The sequence below is a fragment of the Apostichopus japonicus genome, chromosome 12, assembly GCF_037975245.1.
Source record: "Apostichopus japonicus isolate 1M-3 chromosome 12, ASM3797524v1, whole genome shotgun sequence".
Classification (NCBI taxonomy): Eukaryota; Metazoa; Echinodermata; class Holothuroidea; order Aspidochirotida; family Stichopodidae; genus Apostichopus; species Apostichopus japonicus.
The window spans coordinates 34322861-34343549 of NC_092572.1; the positions used below are offsets into that span (position 1 = coordinate 34322861).

General features: G+C 39.1%; 1 protein-coding gene and 1 long non-coding RNA gene across 4 annotated transcripts in view; both read left to right on the plus strand.

The window, feature by feature from the left end:
* LOC139977368 (uncharacterized) overlaps nt 1-14910 on the plus strand; it is a 35023-nt gene extending 20113 nt beyond the window's left edge. For all 3 annotated transcript variants that reach the window (XM_071986669.1, XM_071986667.1, XM_071986668.1), the window contains exons 10-16: nt 7733-7843; nt 8172-8344; nt 8783-8902; nt 9375-9483; nt 12479-12575; nt 13391-13493; nt 13648-14910. In XM_071986669.1, the coding sequence (XP_071842770.1) occupies nt 7733-7843; nt 8172-8344; nt 8783-8902; nt 9375-9483; nt 12479-12575; nt 13391-13493; nt 13648-13776 (842 nt within the window). In that variant the 3' untranslated portion in view covers nt 13777-14910. The remainder of the gene's footprint in view (nt 1-7732; nt 7844-8171; nt 8345-8782; nt 8903-9374; nt 9484-12478; nt 12576-13390; nt 13494-13647) is intronic.
* Nucleotides 14911-15069: 159 nt separating this feature from the next.
* LOC139977369 (uncharacterized) lies at nt 15070-17157 on the plus strand. The gene is made up of 3 exons (XR_011796516.1): nt 15070-15495; nt 15996-16145; nt 16948-17157. It is a non-coding gene; the product is annotated as an uncharacterized lncRNA (long non-coding RNA).
* Nucleotides 17158-20689: the final 3532 nt, after the last annotated feature.

Sequence of the window (20689 nt, forward strand, 5' to 3'; positions counted from 1 at the left end):
AATAAACTTGTAACGTTAGTGATTGCAGTGGGTTGTTATGAATTTCCCTGGTGAGAGTGAGTGCAATAAACTTGTAACGTTAGTGATTGCAGTGATTTGTTATGAATTTCCCTGGTGAGACTGAGTGCAATAAACTTGTAACGTTAGTGATTGCAGTGTGTTGTTATGAATTTCCCTGGTGAGAGTGAGTGCAACAAACTTGTAACGTTAGTGATTGCAGTGATTTGTTATGAATTTCCCTGGTGAGACTGAGTGCAATAAACTTGTAACGTTAGTGATTGCAGTGTGTTGTTATGAATTTCCCTGGTGAGAGTGAGTGCAACAAACTTGTAACGTTAGTGATTGCAGTGGGTTGTTATGGATTTCCCTGGTGAGAGTGAGTCCAACAAACTTGTAACGTTAGTGATTGCAGTGGGTTGTTATGAATTTCCCTGGTGAGAGTGAGTGCAACAAACTTGTAACGTTAGTGATTGCAGTGGGTTGTTATGGATTTCTCTGGTGAGAGTGAGTGCAACAAACTTGTAACGTTAGTGATTGCAGTGGGTTGTTATGAATTTCCCTGGTGAGAGTGAGTGCAACAAACTTGTAACGTTAGTGATTGCAGTGGGTTGTTATGAATTTCCCTGGTGAGAGTGAGTGCAATAAACTTGTAACGTTAGTGATTGCAGTGTGTTGTTATGGATTTCCCTGGTGAGACTGAGTGCAACAAACTTGTAACGTTAGTGATTGCAGTGGGTTGTTATGAATTTCCCTGGTGAGAGTGAGTGCAACAAACTTGTAACGTTAGTGATTGCAGTGGGTTGTTATGAATTTCCCTGGTGAGAGTGAGTGCAATAAACTTGTAACGTTAGTGATTGCAGTGTGTTGTTATGAATTTCCCTGGTGAGAGTGAGTGCAACAAACTTGTAACGTTAGTGATTGCAGTGGGTTGTTATGAATTTCCCTGGTGAGAGTGAGTGCAACAAACTTGTAACGTTAGTGATTGCAGTGGGTTGTTATGGATTTCCCTGGTGAGAGTGAGTGCAACAAACTTGTAACGTTAGTGATTGCAGTGTGTTGTTATGAATTTCCCTGGTGAGAGTGAGTGCAACAAACTTGTAACGTTAGTGATTGCAGTGGGATGTTATGAATTTCCCTGGTGAGAGTGAGTGCAACAAACTTGTAACGTTAGTGATTGCAGTGTGTTGTTATGAATTTCCCTGGTGAGAGTGAGTGCAATAAACTTGTAACGTTAGTGATTGCAGTGGGTTGTTATGAATTTCCCTGGTGAGACTGAGTGCAACAAACTTGTAACGTTAGTGATTGCAGTGTGTTGTTATGGATTTCCCTGGTGAGACTGAGTGCAACAAACTTGTAACGTTAGTGATTGCAGTGTGTTGTTATGGATTTCCCTGGTGAGAGTGAGTGCAACAAACTTGTAACGTTAGTGATTGCAGTGTGTTGTTATGGATTTCCCTGGTGAGACTGAGTGCAACAAACTTGTAACGTTAGTGATTGCAGTGATTTGTTATGAATTTCCCTGGTGAGAGTGAGTGCAATAAACTTGTAACGTTAGTGATTGCAGTGATTTGTTATGGATTTCCCTGGTGAGACTGAGTGCAATAAACTTGTAACGTTAGTGATTGCAGTGGGTTGTTATGAATTTCCCTGGTGAGACTGAGTGCAACAAACTTGTAACGTTAGTGATTGCAGTGTGTTGTTATGAATTTCCCTGGTGAGACTGAGTGCAACAAACTTGTAACGTCAGTGATTGCAGTGGGTTGTTATGAATTTCCCTGGTGAGACTGAGTGCAACAAACTTGTAACGTTAGTGAATGCAGTGGGTTGTTATGCATTTCCCTGGTGAGAGTGAGTGCAACAAACTTGTAACGTTAGTGATTGCAGTGTGTTGTTATGAATTTCCCTGGTGAGAGTGAGTGCAACAAACTTGTAACGTTAGTGATTGCAGTGGGATGTTATGAATTTCCCTGGTGAGAGTGAGTACAACAAACTTGTAACGTTAGTGATTGCAGTGTGTTGTTATGAATTTCCCTGGTGAGAGTGAGTGCAACAAACTTGTAACGTTAGTGATTGCAGTGGGTTGTTATGAATTTCCCTGGTGAGAGTGAGTGCAACAAACTTGTAACGTTAGTGATTGCAGTGTGTTGTTATGAATTTCCCTGGTGAGAGTGAGTGCAACAAACTTGTAACGTTAGTGATTGCAGTGTGTTGTTATGAATTTCCCTGGTGAGAGTGAGTGCAACAAACTTGTAACGTTAGTGATTGCAGTGTGTTGTTATGAATTTCCCTGGTGAGACTGAGTGCAACAAACTTGTAACGTTAGTGATTGCAGTGTGTTTCCACCCTCCAGTTTGCATCTCCGTGATTAATTCTGGGCATTTACAGGCAATGAGCCAATGTCGCAATAACAGATACAGCAATAATGTGTTGAACGTGGAAACACTCGTACACTGCATAATGTTGCGTGTTATGAAATTGATAAATTAAGTTATTTATTGCCGAAAGGGAGAGAAAAATTTAGAGAAATGTTGCATATATTCGGTATTTTTCAGGAGTAATTTTTTGAAAGGACTCGTAAAGTACTTGTATATTCGAGTACTCTTCATTCCGAGCACCGAGTACCTTTGTACAAGTAATTCGACTGTCGAGTATCGATGATCGAGTACGAGTCATGTCGTACGAGTACTTCAAAAGTCAGTACTCGAGTACCGAGTATCACTCAAATATACCCGAGCATTGAGTACTACAACACTGTCGGTTTCCATAAGCTGGAGCGTTGGCTACCGCGAAGTTGGCGAGTTTCGCTTTCCCTGGAAGGTGCCTCGAAATTGGATGAAAGTAGGCGGTAAGTTAAATGGAAAATAAAAGTCCTTTCACAGCAGAAGTGTCTGAATCCAGTGAAAGTAATTTAATCGGTTGAAAAGGAAAGTATGTAAAATAAAGAAACTGAAACCCTCTCAGAAACTTCCCGAAAATAGTCTGAGGAGGAAGACAGATACATGACGGCAGGAATGATAAGGTCAGGACAGCGTCATTAAACACAGTGCGAACGACCATAAGGCTCTGTATACAGATTCAGGTGATATCGTTAGCGCGGCCATGGGCGGCGATCATGAGGGGACGGGCACGGGGGGCATGTCCCCCAATATGTTAGGTGGGGGATATAGAATCTAATATCCCCCCAATATTTGGTGGCATAGCTTTTTGTTGTGGCTATGAATAGAAAATAATGCGTGAGATTATTTATCCCAATCATATTTGGCAACACATGCTGCATGAGGTAAATGACTCTTCGTGGTCGTTTCTGTGACATGTGACCGTATAGCATGTTGTCACTCATGGTCATGCCTGTACATCTCTGGTGTATGAGTATAAGTACGTACAATCATATATATGATCCACATCGATATGGGTTCACTGGGTTTCCATTTGGCCTGTTTCCTACAAGATTTTTAACCGCAGGCGCGTAGACAAGGGGATGGGGCGAAGGGAGATACCGCCCCTTCGAGCATATTTTTTTTTAAATTTCTTTTATGATACTGAAGTTTTATAGTAGCCGTTATAAGAGGTTTTAATATTTGTACATCAATAAATGAACTGTGTCTGAATTTTCGAAGATTCCCTGACCAACATTCTTCATCATACTTCCCACTACTCGTGTTATTTTGACCGGTCTGTGAGGGGTTGTAGGTTTTTTTCTATATTGGTTGTCCATAGATAAAATGTTCGCAACATTATGGGTATGTTCTAAAGTAAATTTATTATTAAAATTCTGAACAAATAATGGGCTTTAAACCTTGAAAAGTGTGGCTGACGGGTATTGTCGGCCGTTACGTAGAATTACATACAAAAGCAATGATCCACAGGAGATGCGATGAGGTCGAACACGATGTGTGACTGGTGACAATCTTGAAAAAAGGTTATGGATGGAAAAAAAAATATTGGGAAAAACTTTATTTTCGGGCAAAAGTGTACATCTGGTTGGTCATTTTCAAGCCCGAGAACTGCCTTTTCCGGTGATCTGGGGGGTGGGAGGGGGGGGGGCTATCAAAGCCAGAAATTTACTTGTACGCTGCGTGCCAAACAATGATGGCGCTCCGCTTAGATAGTAATTCGCACCCCTCGGATTAGAAAATCCTGGTTACGCGCCTGTAAACACCCAATATTTGAAACAAATCGCCGCCCCCCTGAGCGCTGCCGTTACCGCATATTGCGTAATATGGCTTTTGTTCTGATGCCGATTCACAGATGCAAAAACAACGGGTGGGCCAGATGCGTGATGCCCTTGCGCATTATGTATTTTTAAGTAAACATACTTTCAAACTTGTGATAGCCCATGAACTTTTGAACAATTAGCATAAGTATAAAGCTTACATCAAGACGGTGTGACAGTCATGCAGTAATGGATATCATCCAGCGAGTCTCGGCACTCAAGTGCTAATAACCAGCAGGTTCGTAACAGACAACTAAATGCATTAATACTAACCCTATATAACACCATATACCTTACACAGAGAGGCAATCCACAGAGTTGCATATCTCATCGCCAGCAAACACTCATTCAGATAAACAAATATATTATTAGGTGTGCAATCTGACAATACCGTTTTTAATGTAGTCATGTAAAGTTAATATGACTACATTCTTTTGTGAACCAAACACTTAACAAAGCTAGGCTGGGAGTCCTGACTACAGAATCATATTTTAAATATCATTTTTGTGTCCATTTTGTACTAATAGAAAAATAACCACTCATTTTAAATCAGTGAAATTATAATGTCGCGTTAAGGTTACCGTACAACTAGGCCGACTTTGTCCTCTTGCGCTCCTTAACGCAGGAAATTAAGACAAGTTTTCACACATTACTTGACCAGGCCAGGCAAAATATTGAACTTTGTAGCCCAGTTGAATTAATCATTTGCCCAAGGCCTAACAGTTAGGTTCAGTCTAGTGCGGCTTTTAGCTAGGTATTGGTTGAGTATAGGCTACGTCTTGCTCCTCATTTTCGCTAAGTATGTAAATTAGGACTGGCTACTGGTATAAACTAGAAATTTGACCTTTAACCATGGCAACCACATATTTTGATAGTATTTGATATTGCCATGATACCTGTAAAGGTTCCATGTCGATTCCATGGTTCTCTCTGGAGTTATAGGAAAAACTCGATTTGCACTACGTTGACCTTTGAACTGTGACCTTTCGTCCAGGAGGCCTGCAAGACACAAGGTTTACCATGGGGTACCTTCCTACTAGTTGACACAAACACGCACACACATACACGCGCGGGCATACGTTGTGCGCCTTTCCTCAGTCATGGACTTCCTGTCACCCTGGGGGTTATCCCATCATGGGTGCTCCCCAGGAGGAGCTACTCAGGTAATTAACATTACCTTGGCAACTGTTGCTATGGCAATTGACATAGCCGTATATGCCTCAACTGACATAGGAACTGCAATATATCATCCTCTCGTCAGATACATGACATAGATACCACTAAATAGTTAAACTATTGTGGGTCAACTTCTCACTCAAACTGTCACAAACGGAACTGAAGGAGATACCTAAAATAGGACAACTGTATTTTTATACAAATACATGTCATTGTAATGCGCGGTGAAAGTTAGTTAGTTGTCGATATTCAATGGAGGGGTCTTTGTTACTGCAACCCTTTTGAAGTTATTTCGGTCACGAATAAACCAGTTCGGCGTTTGGTCCTTTAACGTAAAGCTATGCTATATTGTGTAATGATTATAAACAGTGATCTAGCTAGCATGCGCCTGCAATATAAACGAAGAAAATGATGAATAAAACCGTCACAGATTAACCGGACAACGAAGCTCTCAATCACGAATCACGCCTATTTCGAACGTGACAGAGAATACACAGAGTCCTGGACACTGATTGGTCAAATTGAACAACACGTTAACGTTACTAGATGCTAGATGGCGGAATTTAACGAACATAATTGTTTATACACCGAAGGCCTAGTGCACTGTTAATCTAAGGAATAAAATGTACATATCTAGTCTATATCATTGCAGATAAGTAACTCTCCGGTCTATTAAAAACTTCTTGGTCGATTTCCTGGTCCTGGTTGTTCATCATCCAATCATAAAAGGCCAACCATATACGTACAATAATAACGTTACAAGTGCCTGTGTTGCAAGAGCTGAAATAGCACAGATAACGAGGAATCGTTGCATATAAATACGCTTTGTTGCGTGTAACTTTACGGCAGGATGTTGTTAACCCAAATGCGTTCAAATGTTGCATGTCATGTGCAATTCGAGAATAATGCACCAGAGTGGAGAACTTTACGTATTGTTTTGAAGAAGTGTGATACGCAAGGAGATCCATTGTATTTAAGTGTGCAGAATTAACTGTTCGCCGACACAATTCTATGAATATTTTTGCCTGCGTAGCCAACCTGTGAATTTGAGATTGCTAGGAAGAGTGTATGTTCAGCTGGCATTCACAAGCCAGTTATGTAGATGATGGAGCGGGCCATAGGCGTAGGAGCCCAATTTGATTGGAGGGGGGTTAACGACTTACCCGAAAAATTTAACCAACATGTTAATGTGCATATTATATAGACAGACATCGGTTATTACATCGCATGCCAATTACATATTATCATTTGCCTTGTTATGACCATTCCGTATTGATTTGAATTTTTTGGAGGTCGTTACAATAATAATGATCATAATATTAGAAGTTTAACCATTGAAAAAACACATTCCAATCTTTATTTCTTTCAGTAGGTGCCCGAAACATTCTCAGCATATTGCCAGAATTTTCCCATAAATATTTTGTTATGGGGCTGCGGCCCCAGCCCCCCCCCCCCGTTGGGGATGCATCCCCAAGCCCCCCTCCGCCTCCTACGCATATGGAGCGGGCTAGTAATCCCAATATTGTACCGCGCATGCGCACTACAATAATTAAAATACACAATGGAATATATAAAATATTCATATATAGTATGACTACATTAAACATAACACGCATCTGTGTGTTCGGAGCCATCACAGAGTAACTAAGACATTATTAACTAAAACCCTTGCTTCTGGATAAACAAATTGGTTCATACCTGCATAGAAATTAATGTAGCATTTCTAATGGTGATGTCTTTGACATCCTAGACGGCTGAGGTAGACTGGCATTATTATATAGAGCCAGGAAACAAAGTATCCTAAGATAACACAACTTCCTGCGTGAGTTGGAGATAGTCGTGGACACCTAGTTAGATCGTAGGTTAGCCGCACACTAGCCCAACCCGACTTGACCCAACAGTTTAATCTCATGTCCATCAATCCATCCGGGGCCGCAATTTTGACTTTCTGCAGCCGTCAACTGATTTCACGACGCTTCATCATTGGCTATCCATTAGTATCGGATTGCAGTCGGGTCGTGGACAGCCGCAAACACCTGACGTGCCGTCTCAACTGCAACGTGATGGCCCGGACGAGTATTAAACATGTTTGATATGTATTGTACTGTAATAAAGACATAGTCATACCAACTTCTTGCAAGGATATGACAGGCCATTGAACTCCATGAGCACAAAGAATTTGAAGGGGGAACATATTGCAGGGAGGGGGAAATCCTAATTTCTTCAACAACAAAAAAACAGCGATGCTTCACATAAGCCTGATTAGAATATCTTTCATTTCGATGCAATTATGTTGATATTAGGAAGAATTATCTGTATCAATTTTATTTTTATATATTTAAGGTAAAGCTACTGTAGATCTTCTGGAAGAATTTCGAAAATTTCAGGTTGGACTGAATGATCTTCCATCACACCCAAACGTATGGAATGTCCTGGGATGTTGTACAGACAAACGTGAGTGGCATTTATAATCTTCATTACTGATGGACATGGGAGGGTGGGGGGAGGGTTATTTATATTTATACATGTCAGCATTTACATGGTCCTGATTCGTTTATACTAATCTCTACCTGCAGTAGTGAAGTGGTGTGGTGTATCTAAGAGAAGACAGGAGCATGGCACGCTGAGACTTACAGAGTAAAATGAAAACTAGTAATACTAATGTTGGAGCAAAATAGGATCACTTCTCCTATTTTTCATCATTGTCAACTTATTCCATATTCTATACAGTAACAATTTATTTACTACTGACATTGTATTGTTGCGACCTTATAACTCACAGTGCCTTATCGAATATGTTACGAGTTTCACATCTCAACCTCAATTCGCGAGTATCTTCTCGGTAACTTCCAATCATCTGATGGTCTTTCTGAGAACGGAGTGCGACAGACACAGACTTTAATAGCATTAGCAACTGGTATTGCAAACGGCATGGTGTTCTTGAAGTCTTACGCCGTAAGTTGGATTCGATGAACTTATTATTAATTGAAATGAAGCACTAAAATTATTCTACAACAGTGACATCAACTTAGTAAACCTAACAATGAATTTCTGTATTGTAATTTATTTGAATCGATTGACGCTGTATTTGCCAGAATCGCATCTAACATTACTTTAATACTTCTGATTTTTTTTTTCAAATTACCGTCACCTCTGAAACTTCAAGAGGTTAACTGCACAGATGGATACCATGGTGTCGTCAAATGTCTGTTTTTACCTTTACATCGATGCATGGCGGCTTTCCCAAGAATCTATCATAAAACATTGAAGAAATTAAATATCAATTCTATGTTAAATGTCTCAGTTTTAGTACCATCATAGTTGTGATTTTCACGATCACCAGAGTACTGGAAAACTCTAGTGACCCGATTTCTCTATTTCCTACATTTGCAGTTCGATCATGTCGCACTCAGAACTGAAAAGATATTGATAGATCAAACAACAAGCTGCAAACTTTACGACTTTTGTCTCTCGTCGCAATCTCAACGGACTGCGGTAGGTTTCCTGAATGAGGTATGTTGACACCCTAAGGTATATTCGATACCAAAGTTTATTACAATTATGATTAGCTGTAAGATATGCTGTTTAAATTTGCCTTAAAAATCTTTAATATTGGCACCAAATATGATATAAAGTCAAACAATGGTATCTGGTGCTCCAACCTCAACAAACACATTATTACAACCCTCACTGTGTTCCTCTGACACTGAAAACTGTTATTGTCTAATTTAATACTTAATGTCTGGAAGTAACTTGGAGTTGCAGAATCACCAAGAAAGTACTTTTAACAATTTCTATTAACTTTAAGCCTATTATTATTATTGGGACCAAAACTTCCTTTAACTGAATGTCTACTGTGACTTTTAGAATTCATGTTGCTTCCAGACGCCAAACGTTCATTATTTAACACCATTTTAAAATGCGAGCCTTGTTTGTAGTGATCGTTGGTAAAGGCTATATTTAATGTGACCATATCTTTATGCAGAGCGAACTACTGGCTTGGCTTGCACCTGAACTGATTTTCCTTGAAGAATACAATCAGTGGACTGATATCTGGGCGTTTGGTGTGGTAATGTGGGAACTCTGGTGCGGCGGTATGTCATAATAATGTATTGATAGAGCAATGTATTGACAATGAGGTAATGTGGGAACTCTGGTGCGGCGGTATGTCATAGTAATGTATTGATAGAGCAATGTATTGACAATGAGGTAATGTGGGAACTCTGGTGCGGCGGTATGTCATAATAATGTATTGATAGAGCAATTTATTGACAATGAGGTAATGTGGGAACTCTGGTGCGGCGGTATGTCATAATAATGTATTGATAGAGCAATGTATTGACAATGAGGTAATGTGGGAACTCTGGTGCGGCGGTATGTCATAGTAATGTATTGATAGAGCAATTTATTGACAATGAGGTCATGTGGGAACTCTGGTGCGGCGGTATGTCATAGTAATGTATTGATAGAGCAATGTATTGACAATGAGGTAATGTGGGAACTCTGGTGCGGCGGTATGTCATAGTAATGTATTGATAGAGCAATGTATTGACAATGAGGTAATGTGGGAACTCTGGTGCGGCGGTATGTCATAATAATGTATTGATAGAGCAATGTATTGACAATGAGGTAATGTGGGAACTCTGGTGCGGCGGTATGTCATAGTTATGTATTGATAGAGCAATGTATTGACAATGAGGTCATGTGGGAACTCTGGTGCGGCGGTATGTCATAGTAATGTATTGATAGAGCAATTTATTGACAATGAGGTCATGTGGGAACTCTGGTGCGGCGGTATGTCATAATAATGTATTGATAGAGCAATGTATTGACAATGAGGTAATGTGGGAACTCTGGTGCGGCGGTATGTCATAGTTATGTATTGATAGAGCAATGTATTGACAATGAGGTCATGTGGGAACTCTGGTGCGGCGGTATGTCATAGTAATGTATTGATAGAGCAATTTATTGACAATGAGGTAATGTGGGAACTCTGGTGCGGCGGTATGTCATAATAATGTATTGATAGAGCAATGTATTGACAATGAGGTAATGTGGGAACTCTGGTGCGGCGGTATGTCATAGTTATGTATTGATAGAGCAATGTATTGACAATGAGGTCATGTGGGAACTCTGGTGCGGCGGTATGTCATAGTAATGTATTGATAGAGCAATTTATTGACAATGAGGTCATGTGGGAACTCTGGTGCGGCGGTATGTCATAGTAATGTATTGATAGAGCAATGTATTGACAATGAGGTAATGTGGGAACTCTGGTGCGGCGGTATGTCATAATAATGTATTGATAGAGCAATTTATTGACAATGAGGTAATGTGGGAACTCTGGTGCGGCGGTATGTCATAATAATGTATTGATAGAGCAATGTATTGACAATGAGGTAATGTGGGAACTCTGGTGCGGCGGTATGTCATAGTAATGTATTGATAGAGCAATGTATTGACAATGAGGTAATGTGGGAACTCTGGTGCGGCGGTATGTCATAGTAATGTATTGATAGAGCAATTTATTGACAATGAGGTAATGTGGGAACTCTGGTGCGGCGGTATGTCATAGTAATGTATTGATAGAGCAATGTATTGACAATGAGGTAATGTGGGAACTCTGGTGCGGCGGTATGTCATAATAATGTATTGATAGAGCAATGTATTGACAATGAGGTAATGTGGGAACTCTGGTGCGGCGGTATGTCATAGTTATGTATTGATAGAGCAATTTATTGACAATGAGGTAATGTGGGAACTCTGGTGCGGCGGTATGTCATAATAATGTATTGATAGAGCAATGTATTGACAATGAGGTAATGTGGGAACTCTGGTGCGGCGGTATGTCATAGTAATGTATTGATAGAGCAATGTATTGACAATGAGGTAATGTGGGAACTCTGGTGCGGCGGTATGTCATAATAATGTATTGATAGAGCAATGTATTGACAATGAGGTAATGTGGGAACTCTGGTGCGGCGGTATGTCATAATAATGTATTGATAGAGCAATGTATTGACAATGAGGTAATGTGGGAACTCTGGTGCGGCGGTATGTCATAATAATGTATTGATAGAGCAATGTATTGACAATGAGGTAATGTGGGAACTCTGGTGCGGCGGTATGTCATAGTAATGTATTGATAGAGCAATGTATTGACAATGAGGTAATGTGGGAACTCTGGTGCGGCGGTATGTCATAGTAATGTATTGATAGAGCAATGTATTGACAATGAGGTAATGTGGGAACTCTGGTGCGGCGGTATGTCATAATAATGTATTGATAGAGCAATGTATTGACAATGAGGTAATGTGGGAACTCTGGTGCGGCGGTATGTCATAGTAATGTATTGATAGAGCAATGTATTGACAATGAGGTAATGTGGGAACTCTGGTGCGGCGGTATGTCATAATAATGTATTGATAGAGCAATGTATTGACAATGAGGTAATGTGGGAACTCTGGTGCGGCGGTTTGTCATAGTAATGTATTGATAGAGCAATGTATTGACAATTATGTAATGTGGGAAGACTGGCCGCGATATGTCATAATTGTCGGAGCAGGCTTCTGCTTAATACAATAGAGACACGTTTCAAACGAAGATGGAATTACTTGATGATATCAGCATAAAAAATTGCTGTTATCAGCAATTCATGTACTGTTATCAACAATTCATTTTATGATATCACCAATTCGTTTGTTGATATCACCAAATATATGCTGATATCAATGAATACTTGATGATATCAGCAATTGTTTGTTTTGAATTGAAATAAAACGGCCTGCCATACGGGCGTCCCTATGTTCTGAGTGCTCAGTGATTCACCAAACTCTATAACCTGCATATATACGACGCACGAATCGCATGCGCACTAACTTGGCTTGATTTAGAATCTGTTCACATTGTTAATTTTATGATGCGATATCATTATGCACATTTGAGTATAAAACAGTTGACTCTGTATGACTTTATGATACAAACAAAATTTCGTCTAGTGTAAAACATTCAAAGTGAGGGTAAAATATATTGGCGTTACCATTGAACGTATTTCCATATCGCTTATGATATTGTATTTTCAATTTACAGGGAGAACTCCACATTGTGGAAAATCTCGTGAGAATCTGGAACTCGATTTACGAAATCAGCGATTCTTAGTTCAGCCAAACAACTGTCCTGGCGCAATGTGAGATACTTTCATTGAGTCCAAATCCAATCAAAATCAAATTTACTGCGGTTTCGCCTGTAATGTCTACAAGGGCGGCGGAAGCACTTTAATTGGGGGGGGGGGGCACTGCTTATTACAAAGTCACAATGTAATACAGCAATGCATTTTTTGAAATGCATTAGGATTTTTTGGGCAAATTGAATATGCATAATGGCACTCACCACAATGTAAGAAGCCTTGTGGTAGTAAAAAAGGGGTAGGAGGAGGGGAGGGGGGGGGCTGCATTATGATCATTATTATTGTAACAACTTTCCCGATAATTATAACCAATATGGAAGGGTAATAACACGGTAAATGATTGTATGTTATTGGCATGCGATGTGATAACCGACGCATGCCTATATGATATGCACATGTTGAACGCGCTCGGAGCGCGCGAAAAATTTTGGTAATATTTTTCCGGTAAGTCGTTACAGCCCCCCAAATAAAATGCGCTTCTACGCCTATGGTAGTAAACATTTAAACTTCCCGAAATATTTCATTCGAAGTGGGTTTCGCTTTGTAAACTCTTTTTTATTTAGAATTTTTATGTAGAAAAAGGGCACATTTTTAACCTGAGGAAAAGTGGGGGGGGCATGTGCCCCCTGTGCCCCCCGGCTCCGCCGCCCTTGAATGTCTACACAGAAGTGGAATGAACTATTTGGAAGCTTTAGATTGTGTTTCGTCAAGAGCTTTTCTCATGGTACATTCCCACATATATATGTATATGTAAGGGGTTTCATGTCGTATTGGGTATAGCTCAGTGAAAACTGTGTACGTTAATCTTTATTCAGATACTCCCTGATGTTATCTTGCTGGAAGAATAACGCCAGCGAAAGAAAGATGTTCAACAACATTTATGAAGAGCTGACAAGCCTGAAAGATTCTACTGATACGGTAAGACTACGTTATTATTAAAATACTTCTTGAAGTAAGCTTTCCATTGGTACTCAGTCCACACTAACCGCGTACAAGAATGTTGAGTTGACCGTACAAATAATGTTTTGTCTCCTTCATGTCTATTTTTGTTCTGTGATTTATTTATTAACAGAGTTGGTATGAAGACTACGAGTATAGTTCCCTTCCTGGGTCTACCTTCTACACTGTGCTGGATAATAATTACGATAAAGGTCATTTGCCCAACGAGCTGGAAGGTTATCCAATGAAGGAGTTTCTGTAATTGTTTATTATTTTTTACTTTAGCTTACAGTCACTTCATGAACTGGAAAAGCTCTCTCAATGTTCTAGGCGGATGACCTAAATACTTGTTTATAGGTGAAGAGTCGCTAAAAATGATCTTGCAATACAGTGACTATTAAGTTTCATGTGAAAATCCTCTTTCCAATTAAGAGAAGAAAGAAGACAATCAAAAACTTGAAGTCTTAAATTGACAAAAGCCCAGTCTATGAACACTGTAAAATATACTGGACAACATATCAATTAATTACCTATGCTAACAAAACTCCTGGAACGATCTGTTATACTATTCAATCCCAAGTGAATTTATTGAAGCACGCACTACTAGTACGGAATATTCTATATTTCTACCAATAGGAGGTGTAAACTCTGATATATTTGAAAGCTATAACCTTATGCCGCCCTCATAAAAGGTTATAAAATTCCCTCTTTGAGACGGTAATTTACTTTAATAGTCGTACTGGCAACAATATGTTTCGTGTTTACCCATAATATCGGTCGATGAATTCCCCAAACATGAATCTTCCAGAAGTTATTTAAACATACGCACCTTCACCTTAAGTGTAATAATTGGCAACAGCGAAGTAAATATGAAATTTGGTTTCTTCTTTTCTGCTTTCTACTTTATGAATTAAATTTCCTGTGAGATCATATCACATGTCACTATCTAATATAAAGTATGATATAGGTCTTAGTACATTGCGCTAGTGTCATTTCTTTCAGTTTCATTACAAATATTAATAAAAACTGCATGAAATTTGACAAAGAATTGTTATGCTTTATTGACTATTAAATTGATTTAATATATATAATTTACGTTGTTACTATTACCCATTAAGTAGAACAATAGATCGCTAAACATATTAGGTGTTTTTCTTTTTATTTCTTTCACTAAGTAATTGACAGTGCAGTTTAGAGATACTGAAGATGGTTTCCAAATAATAAACATATTGTATGTCCACCAGGCTTGCTAGCTTCATTGTAGTATTGTGTTTTCTTAGTTTTTACTTTTACGTAAGAATCACAAGAAGTTTCATGTTTATGTTACCACCTGGTTACTCTGTTGAGTGTGTAAATGAGGGCAATACATAACAATTAACTTTTGATATCACCAAGATTGAGTTTTAGTTGTTGTTTTTTTGAGTCAGAACTGAAAGCTGTTATCAACGAGAAGAAAACTTGCTTCAGAGAAGGTGATCGAGATAAACTGAGAACGGTGAACCGGAAATTAGATGGTGAAATACGGAAGGCCAAGGATAGATACACTGAAAAAATAAACTAGTCAATATTGCCACGGACTAACGTTAAATTAGTCTGTAACGTTAGTCAATGCACACGGACTAGCAAAAATCTTCGTTTCATCGCTGCTTCTTAGTTAGTTTACACTGACTAAGAAAAATATAATCGCAGCTTAGTCGGTGGCGACGGACTAAGGTATTTTAACCCATGGACTAAGAACGATACGGACACCCGATTTACGCCATAATCGTAGCTTAGTCGGTGTCGACAGACTAATGTATTTTAACCCAATTCGATTCACTTCAATTTGGAAACCGAGAGGCAACGGCGGCTTGCTGGGCTTGGCATAGTTTCATACGATCACTCTAAGCAACTTTCAACCGTAAATCACCCAAGAAGGTCTTTAGAAGAATGGAGGTATTAACTGCATCATCGGCCTACCTGTTATTCCTTTAATTTGAAGGTAAAATTAAAGTTAATTGCTAGGCCACTGGCAATAGTACTGTATTATGGTTAGTGTAACGCTACCGTTGTCACGTTGGCGTTTCGCAATACACAAGTGCAATGACAGTGAGTAGCCTATAGGCTTCTACTGGGTACTGCAGTGCATTCTCAACACTAAAGTGTGCATCCTAAACACCAATTAACAATGTGTTATGTGTGTATTGGGCTAGATTGAACAGTGGCACATAATCTTCTTATTTATTCCCAAACAAATGCTGGAACTATAAGGCTCAATAGTTTATTTGAAGTCTACACTCATTTTGTAAAGATTTCCTGTAATTTCCCATGTGAATCTAAATGGGTAGGCTTTGTGATATTGAATAAGCAAGGCTAGACCTTCAAACGTACAGTCACATTCGGCTGAACACATTATGTTGGCTAGTCAACGGTATTATATGTTGCGAGCAGTCAGGATGCACGCTTCAGTTCTATTTAACGTTTTCATTTATCATTTTTTAGTATTTAATTTCCGGTCACGCCCAGGAAACAATTGCGACATTCCTTCACGGTCGACTTGCTTACTGTAAGAAGTATTAACCGTTTTTTTCTCAGGAAAGCTTGATAGTCTGAAGTTATTATAACATGTGCTTTTAGTATACTGCCAAAAGAGTAAGTTGTTGTATTTGCATTGATATTTTATGTAGAAGTAACGGAAAATTGAGTATGTTTAGTTTGGTCTAATTGCACGTTTTTTTTTTTCTGTCCAATGTAGTGCAGGGTTCACTTGCGCGAATTCAAATTATTCTGTTTATGTATATGTATATGCATCGATTCTTAGATTATGATGTTTTGTTTGACATTTATTTGTAATTCAAGCATATCTGTTTAGTAGCAAAGTTTAAAGGTTAAGATTAATTAGTTTTCTCTTTTTGATCCTAGATTGAATGAAACTCATTGGCGTAAATAATAGATCAGATGATACAGTTTAACGCAGTTGCTAAAACTCTGGGTATTCTCTAGTCTTCGCCGGTCCATTATATACTTTAGTACTACTAGTAAGACTATATCAAAACAACCGAAGACAAACTTAGTGTAACAAAGTACTGATTCTCCTCTAGCCTAGGTCTAAACAGGCTTGTTATGTGAGCAAGCAAAATAACAACTAAAAACGATTAGGCCTATAAATAAGTTGGCTTAGTGCATTTCTGTTTCTAAAATTTTATATTTTTAAAGATCATAAAAACAAACAAAGATTTAGCCCATGTTTTATTATCTCTGTATTCTGGGCATTTGATTCTGGTTGCAATGGTGATGACACTCTCGTTCAAATTTTCAGCTTTATACAGTCTGCTTCAAACTTTGGGATTGTTTTTTGAGACTATAGTGGAAGCAAATCTCACATAACTTTGTGGTGACAACTTTATTTTTTTTTTTTTCAAATGATGAATACTTTGCTGTTTCTTTCTTCCAGCAGGAATTGAAAAGCCAAATATCTAAGTCAAGGGTGAGCTTTCCTGTGATGTACGACACCAGTGTGGAGGCAACAACAGAAGAGGAGAACTGTGTTATATATGGCTTAAAGACATGTTTTAAGATGATATATTGGTACCCTTCGCAGAACAAAAGAGTTTATCCAAGAGTCCAAAAAGCAAAGGAACAAGTACCATAGAAAAAAAAATGGAAGAGTGAGTTTAACTATTGTACCCAACTGTTTAATGATATTTAAGATACTTTTCATAACCTGTTTTAAAAAAAAAACCAGCCTAGTATATCATTTACGTGCAAGCTTCATAGGTTTGGTCAAATTTTCACTGATCTGTAGAGCGGGAGTCCAGAGGGTTTGGTTAGCTGGGAAGGTAACCAATTGCCTAATACATCACAATGTTCACAATGCATTCCTGTATATGAAACCTGATGACTGGCAAACCGACTGTGGTGGATGTGGCTGGGAGAGCAATTTTAAAGTCACCTAATAGCTAACCTAGAGCAGCTTTCATGGTAACCACATCAAAGTAAGAACAATGTGTCAGGTATGGCCCCAAGAGCAACAAATGGCCATTGCCAGTAATTATTGGTGGTGGGGTACCCCTGCCAGTGATCTATAATTGACCCCTCACGGCTGACCTAGGTCAGCTCATGAGTTAACCACTTGAAACCTACTGGAAAATGTTGGTTAGGACTTCAGATACAACTGATGGGCATTGCCAGTAATTTTTATTGGTGGGGTACCCCTGCTAGTAGACCCCCAATATGCCCATCCCCTCATTGACCTAGGTGAGCTCATGATTTGACCAGTTGAAACCTACAGGAAAATGATAGGTATCACTTCATATGTAAGGATGGGCATTTCCAGTATTTTATATTGGTGGGCCACCACTGCCAGAGTCCGCCCATCCCTTACATATAGAATCCTGTCAATAATTTTCCAGTAGTTTTCAACTGGTTAAATCATGAGCTGACCTAGATCAATGAGGGGGGGGGGGGCTTTTTGGGGGTCTACTGGCAGGGGTACCCCACTAATATAAATTACTGGAAATGCCCATCCCTTACATATATATAGAGTCCTGCCAATCATTTTACAGTAGTTTTCAACTGGTTACCTCATGAGCTAATCTAGGTCAATGGGGGATGGGCATTTTGGGGGTCTACTGACAGGGTTACCCCACCAATGTAAATGACTGGAAATGCCCATCCCTTACATATGAAGTGATACCTATCATTTTCCAGTAATTTTTCAACTGGTTATCTCATGAGCTGACCTAAGTCAATGAGGGAATGGGCATTTTGGGGGTCTACTGGCAGGGGTACCCCCCCCCAATATAAATTACTGGAAATTCCCATCCCTTACATATGAAGTGATACCATTTTCCAGTAGTTTTCAACTGGTTACATCATGAGCTCATCTAGGTCAATGGGGGATGGGCATTTTGGGGGTCTACTGGCAGGGGTACCCCACCAATAAAAATTACTGGCAATGCCCATCAGTTGTATCTGAAGCCCTAACCAACATTTTCCAGTAGGTTTCAAGTGGTTACCTCATGAGCTGACCTAGGTCAGCCTTGAGGGGTCAATTATAGATCACTGGCAGGGGTACCCCACCACCAATAATTACTGGCAATGGCCATTTGTTGCTCTTGGGGCCATACCTGACATATTGTACTTACTTTGATGTGTTACCATGAAAACTGATCTAGGTTAGCTATCAGGTGACTTTAAAATTGCTCTCCCAGCCACACCCACCACAGTCGGTTTGCCAGTCGTCTGGTTTCATATACAGGAATGCACTGTGAACATTGTGATGTACAAGGCGATTGGTTACCTTCCCAGCTAACCAAACCCTCTGGGATCCCGGTCTATTGGGATCATTATTAACATGATTAACATAATTATTAAGCTTTGAGAAATAACTTGGTGTTATGCTGTGCAAAGCTAATAATAATTTGGTAAAGTTGCTATTCCTGGCTTATAATTTGAGGGATCTAGATTTAAATGTATACCTCCCAATATGTTATAAAATTTTAATGTAAATTTGTATGTTTATGATAATGTGAGTTATCATGTGCTATATCTGTATCTGTGCTTACACGTATATCATATTTTCTGTTCACAGGTCAATAATGGTGCAGATTTTGGCTTCCTGAAGACAAGTGGGAGGCCATTTGTAGTTAAGAGAAACACTCTTTGTTCGTGAAGACTTAACTGGTGTCGATTTGGGGTACCACTTTAAAACGAAAGTCATGAGGAACCCTTGCCCAAGACTCAACTTTGCATTATTGTGCAGTGCTATACTTTTGCGATTCATGTTTGATCCATTAACTTGTCTTAACTTTGTTGGAAAAAAAATCAGATTTTCAGATTTTATTTACAGTGATTTCTTCTCTATCTGTCGAAAGTCAGCCTTTTGTAGACATCAGAAGTTTTATCAGATATAAATACTGCCAACGTACACATTATTTGTGTTTCTTCTGCTCTCTTTTCTTTCAGTGATACTAGTCAGTGAAACTAGTCGGGTTTAATTCTTTCAGTGAATCTAGTCAGTGCAACTAGTCATTCGATACCGACTAAGAAAGGTTAGTCGGGAGAGGCACCATCCTGACTAATGTAAAACCTGCTATAAACTAGTCGGTGGCTCATATAAATTAGTCGGTAAAGACCGACTAATGTCACCAACTAATGTAACTGACTAATAAACATTTACCGATAAAAATTGTTGATCGACTAAGCTGACGGACTAAGATGACCGACTAAGAAATCCAACTGACTAAGGAATAAATTAGTCGGTATAGCAACTGACTAAGGCTATGTTAGTCGGGAGAGGCACCAGATGGACTAACGTTTTGTTAGTCGGTGAACCAATTTAAGTTTTCAGTGTACAAGGACAAAATAGAAAGTCATTTCAAATCAAATGACACTAGCATGGTATGGAAAGGCATGAAAAGCATGACTGGGTGGGAAAACCATAAAACCAATGATATCACACTGTAGACAATATAACCTCTGACAACATGCCTGATGTTTTGAACAAGTTTTATGCTAGGTTTGATAACCATGAATTTTCAGCAGAGCTTCGGCGTGCCTCTCTTAGACTAGATGGTTTTTGTCAATCTGAAAGAATAGAGTTTACCCTTGGTGAAGTCTCCCGGGAATTGAGGCCGGTCACACCTGGCAAGGCCTCTGGACCAGATGGTATTAATGGTAAAGTCCTCAAATTGTGTCATGAACAGCTCTCTTACATTTATCATCATATTTTTAACATGTCTCTACTCACTCATCAATTCCCAGTCTCCTGGAAAACTTCCCATTTGTTGCCAATCCCTAAAAAATCTGCCTTTAGTGTTTTAAATGACTTAAAGCTGCATTTTGCGTTTGTCCAGAATTTTTCCGTGTCTATCGAGTTTTTATCATAATACGATTACAAAAGACAAAACTAAGACTTTCTCATACTTTTTTCCCCACATCGAACGTTAATTAGCAAGTAATTAAGGATATTATATGATTCTGAGAATTGTGTCTCCCTGACACAATCGACATTACTATTTATCACATGCAGCTCTACAAACCGCCTATTTAAATTCAACCAATCAGTGAAGAGATGTTTATGTATGACTTAGAGCTTAAAATAGACTCAGTCATTGGCATGGTAATCCCTCAGCGTCTTTACCGTGAGTAAAATATACACGCCCGTAAGCCTACTGTACGTAGTAGCAAAGTAT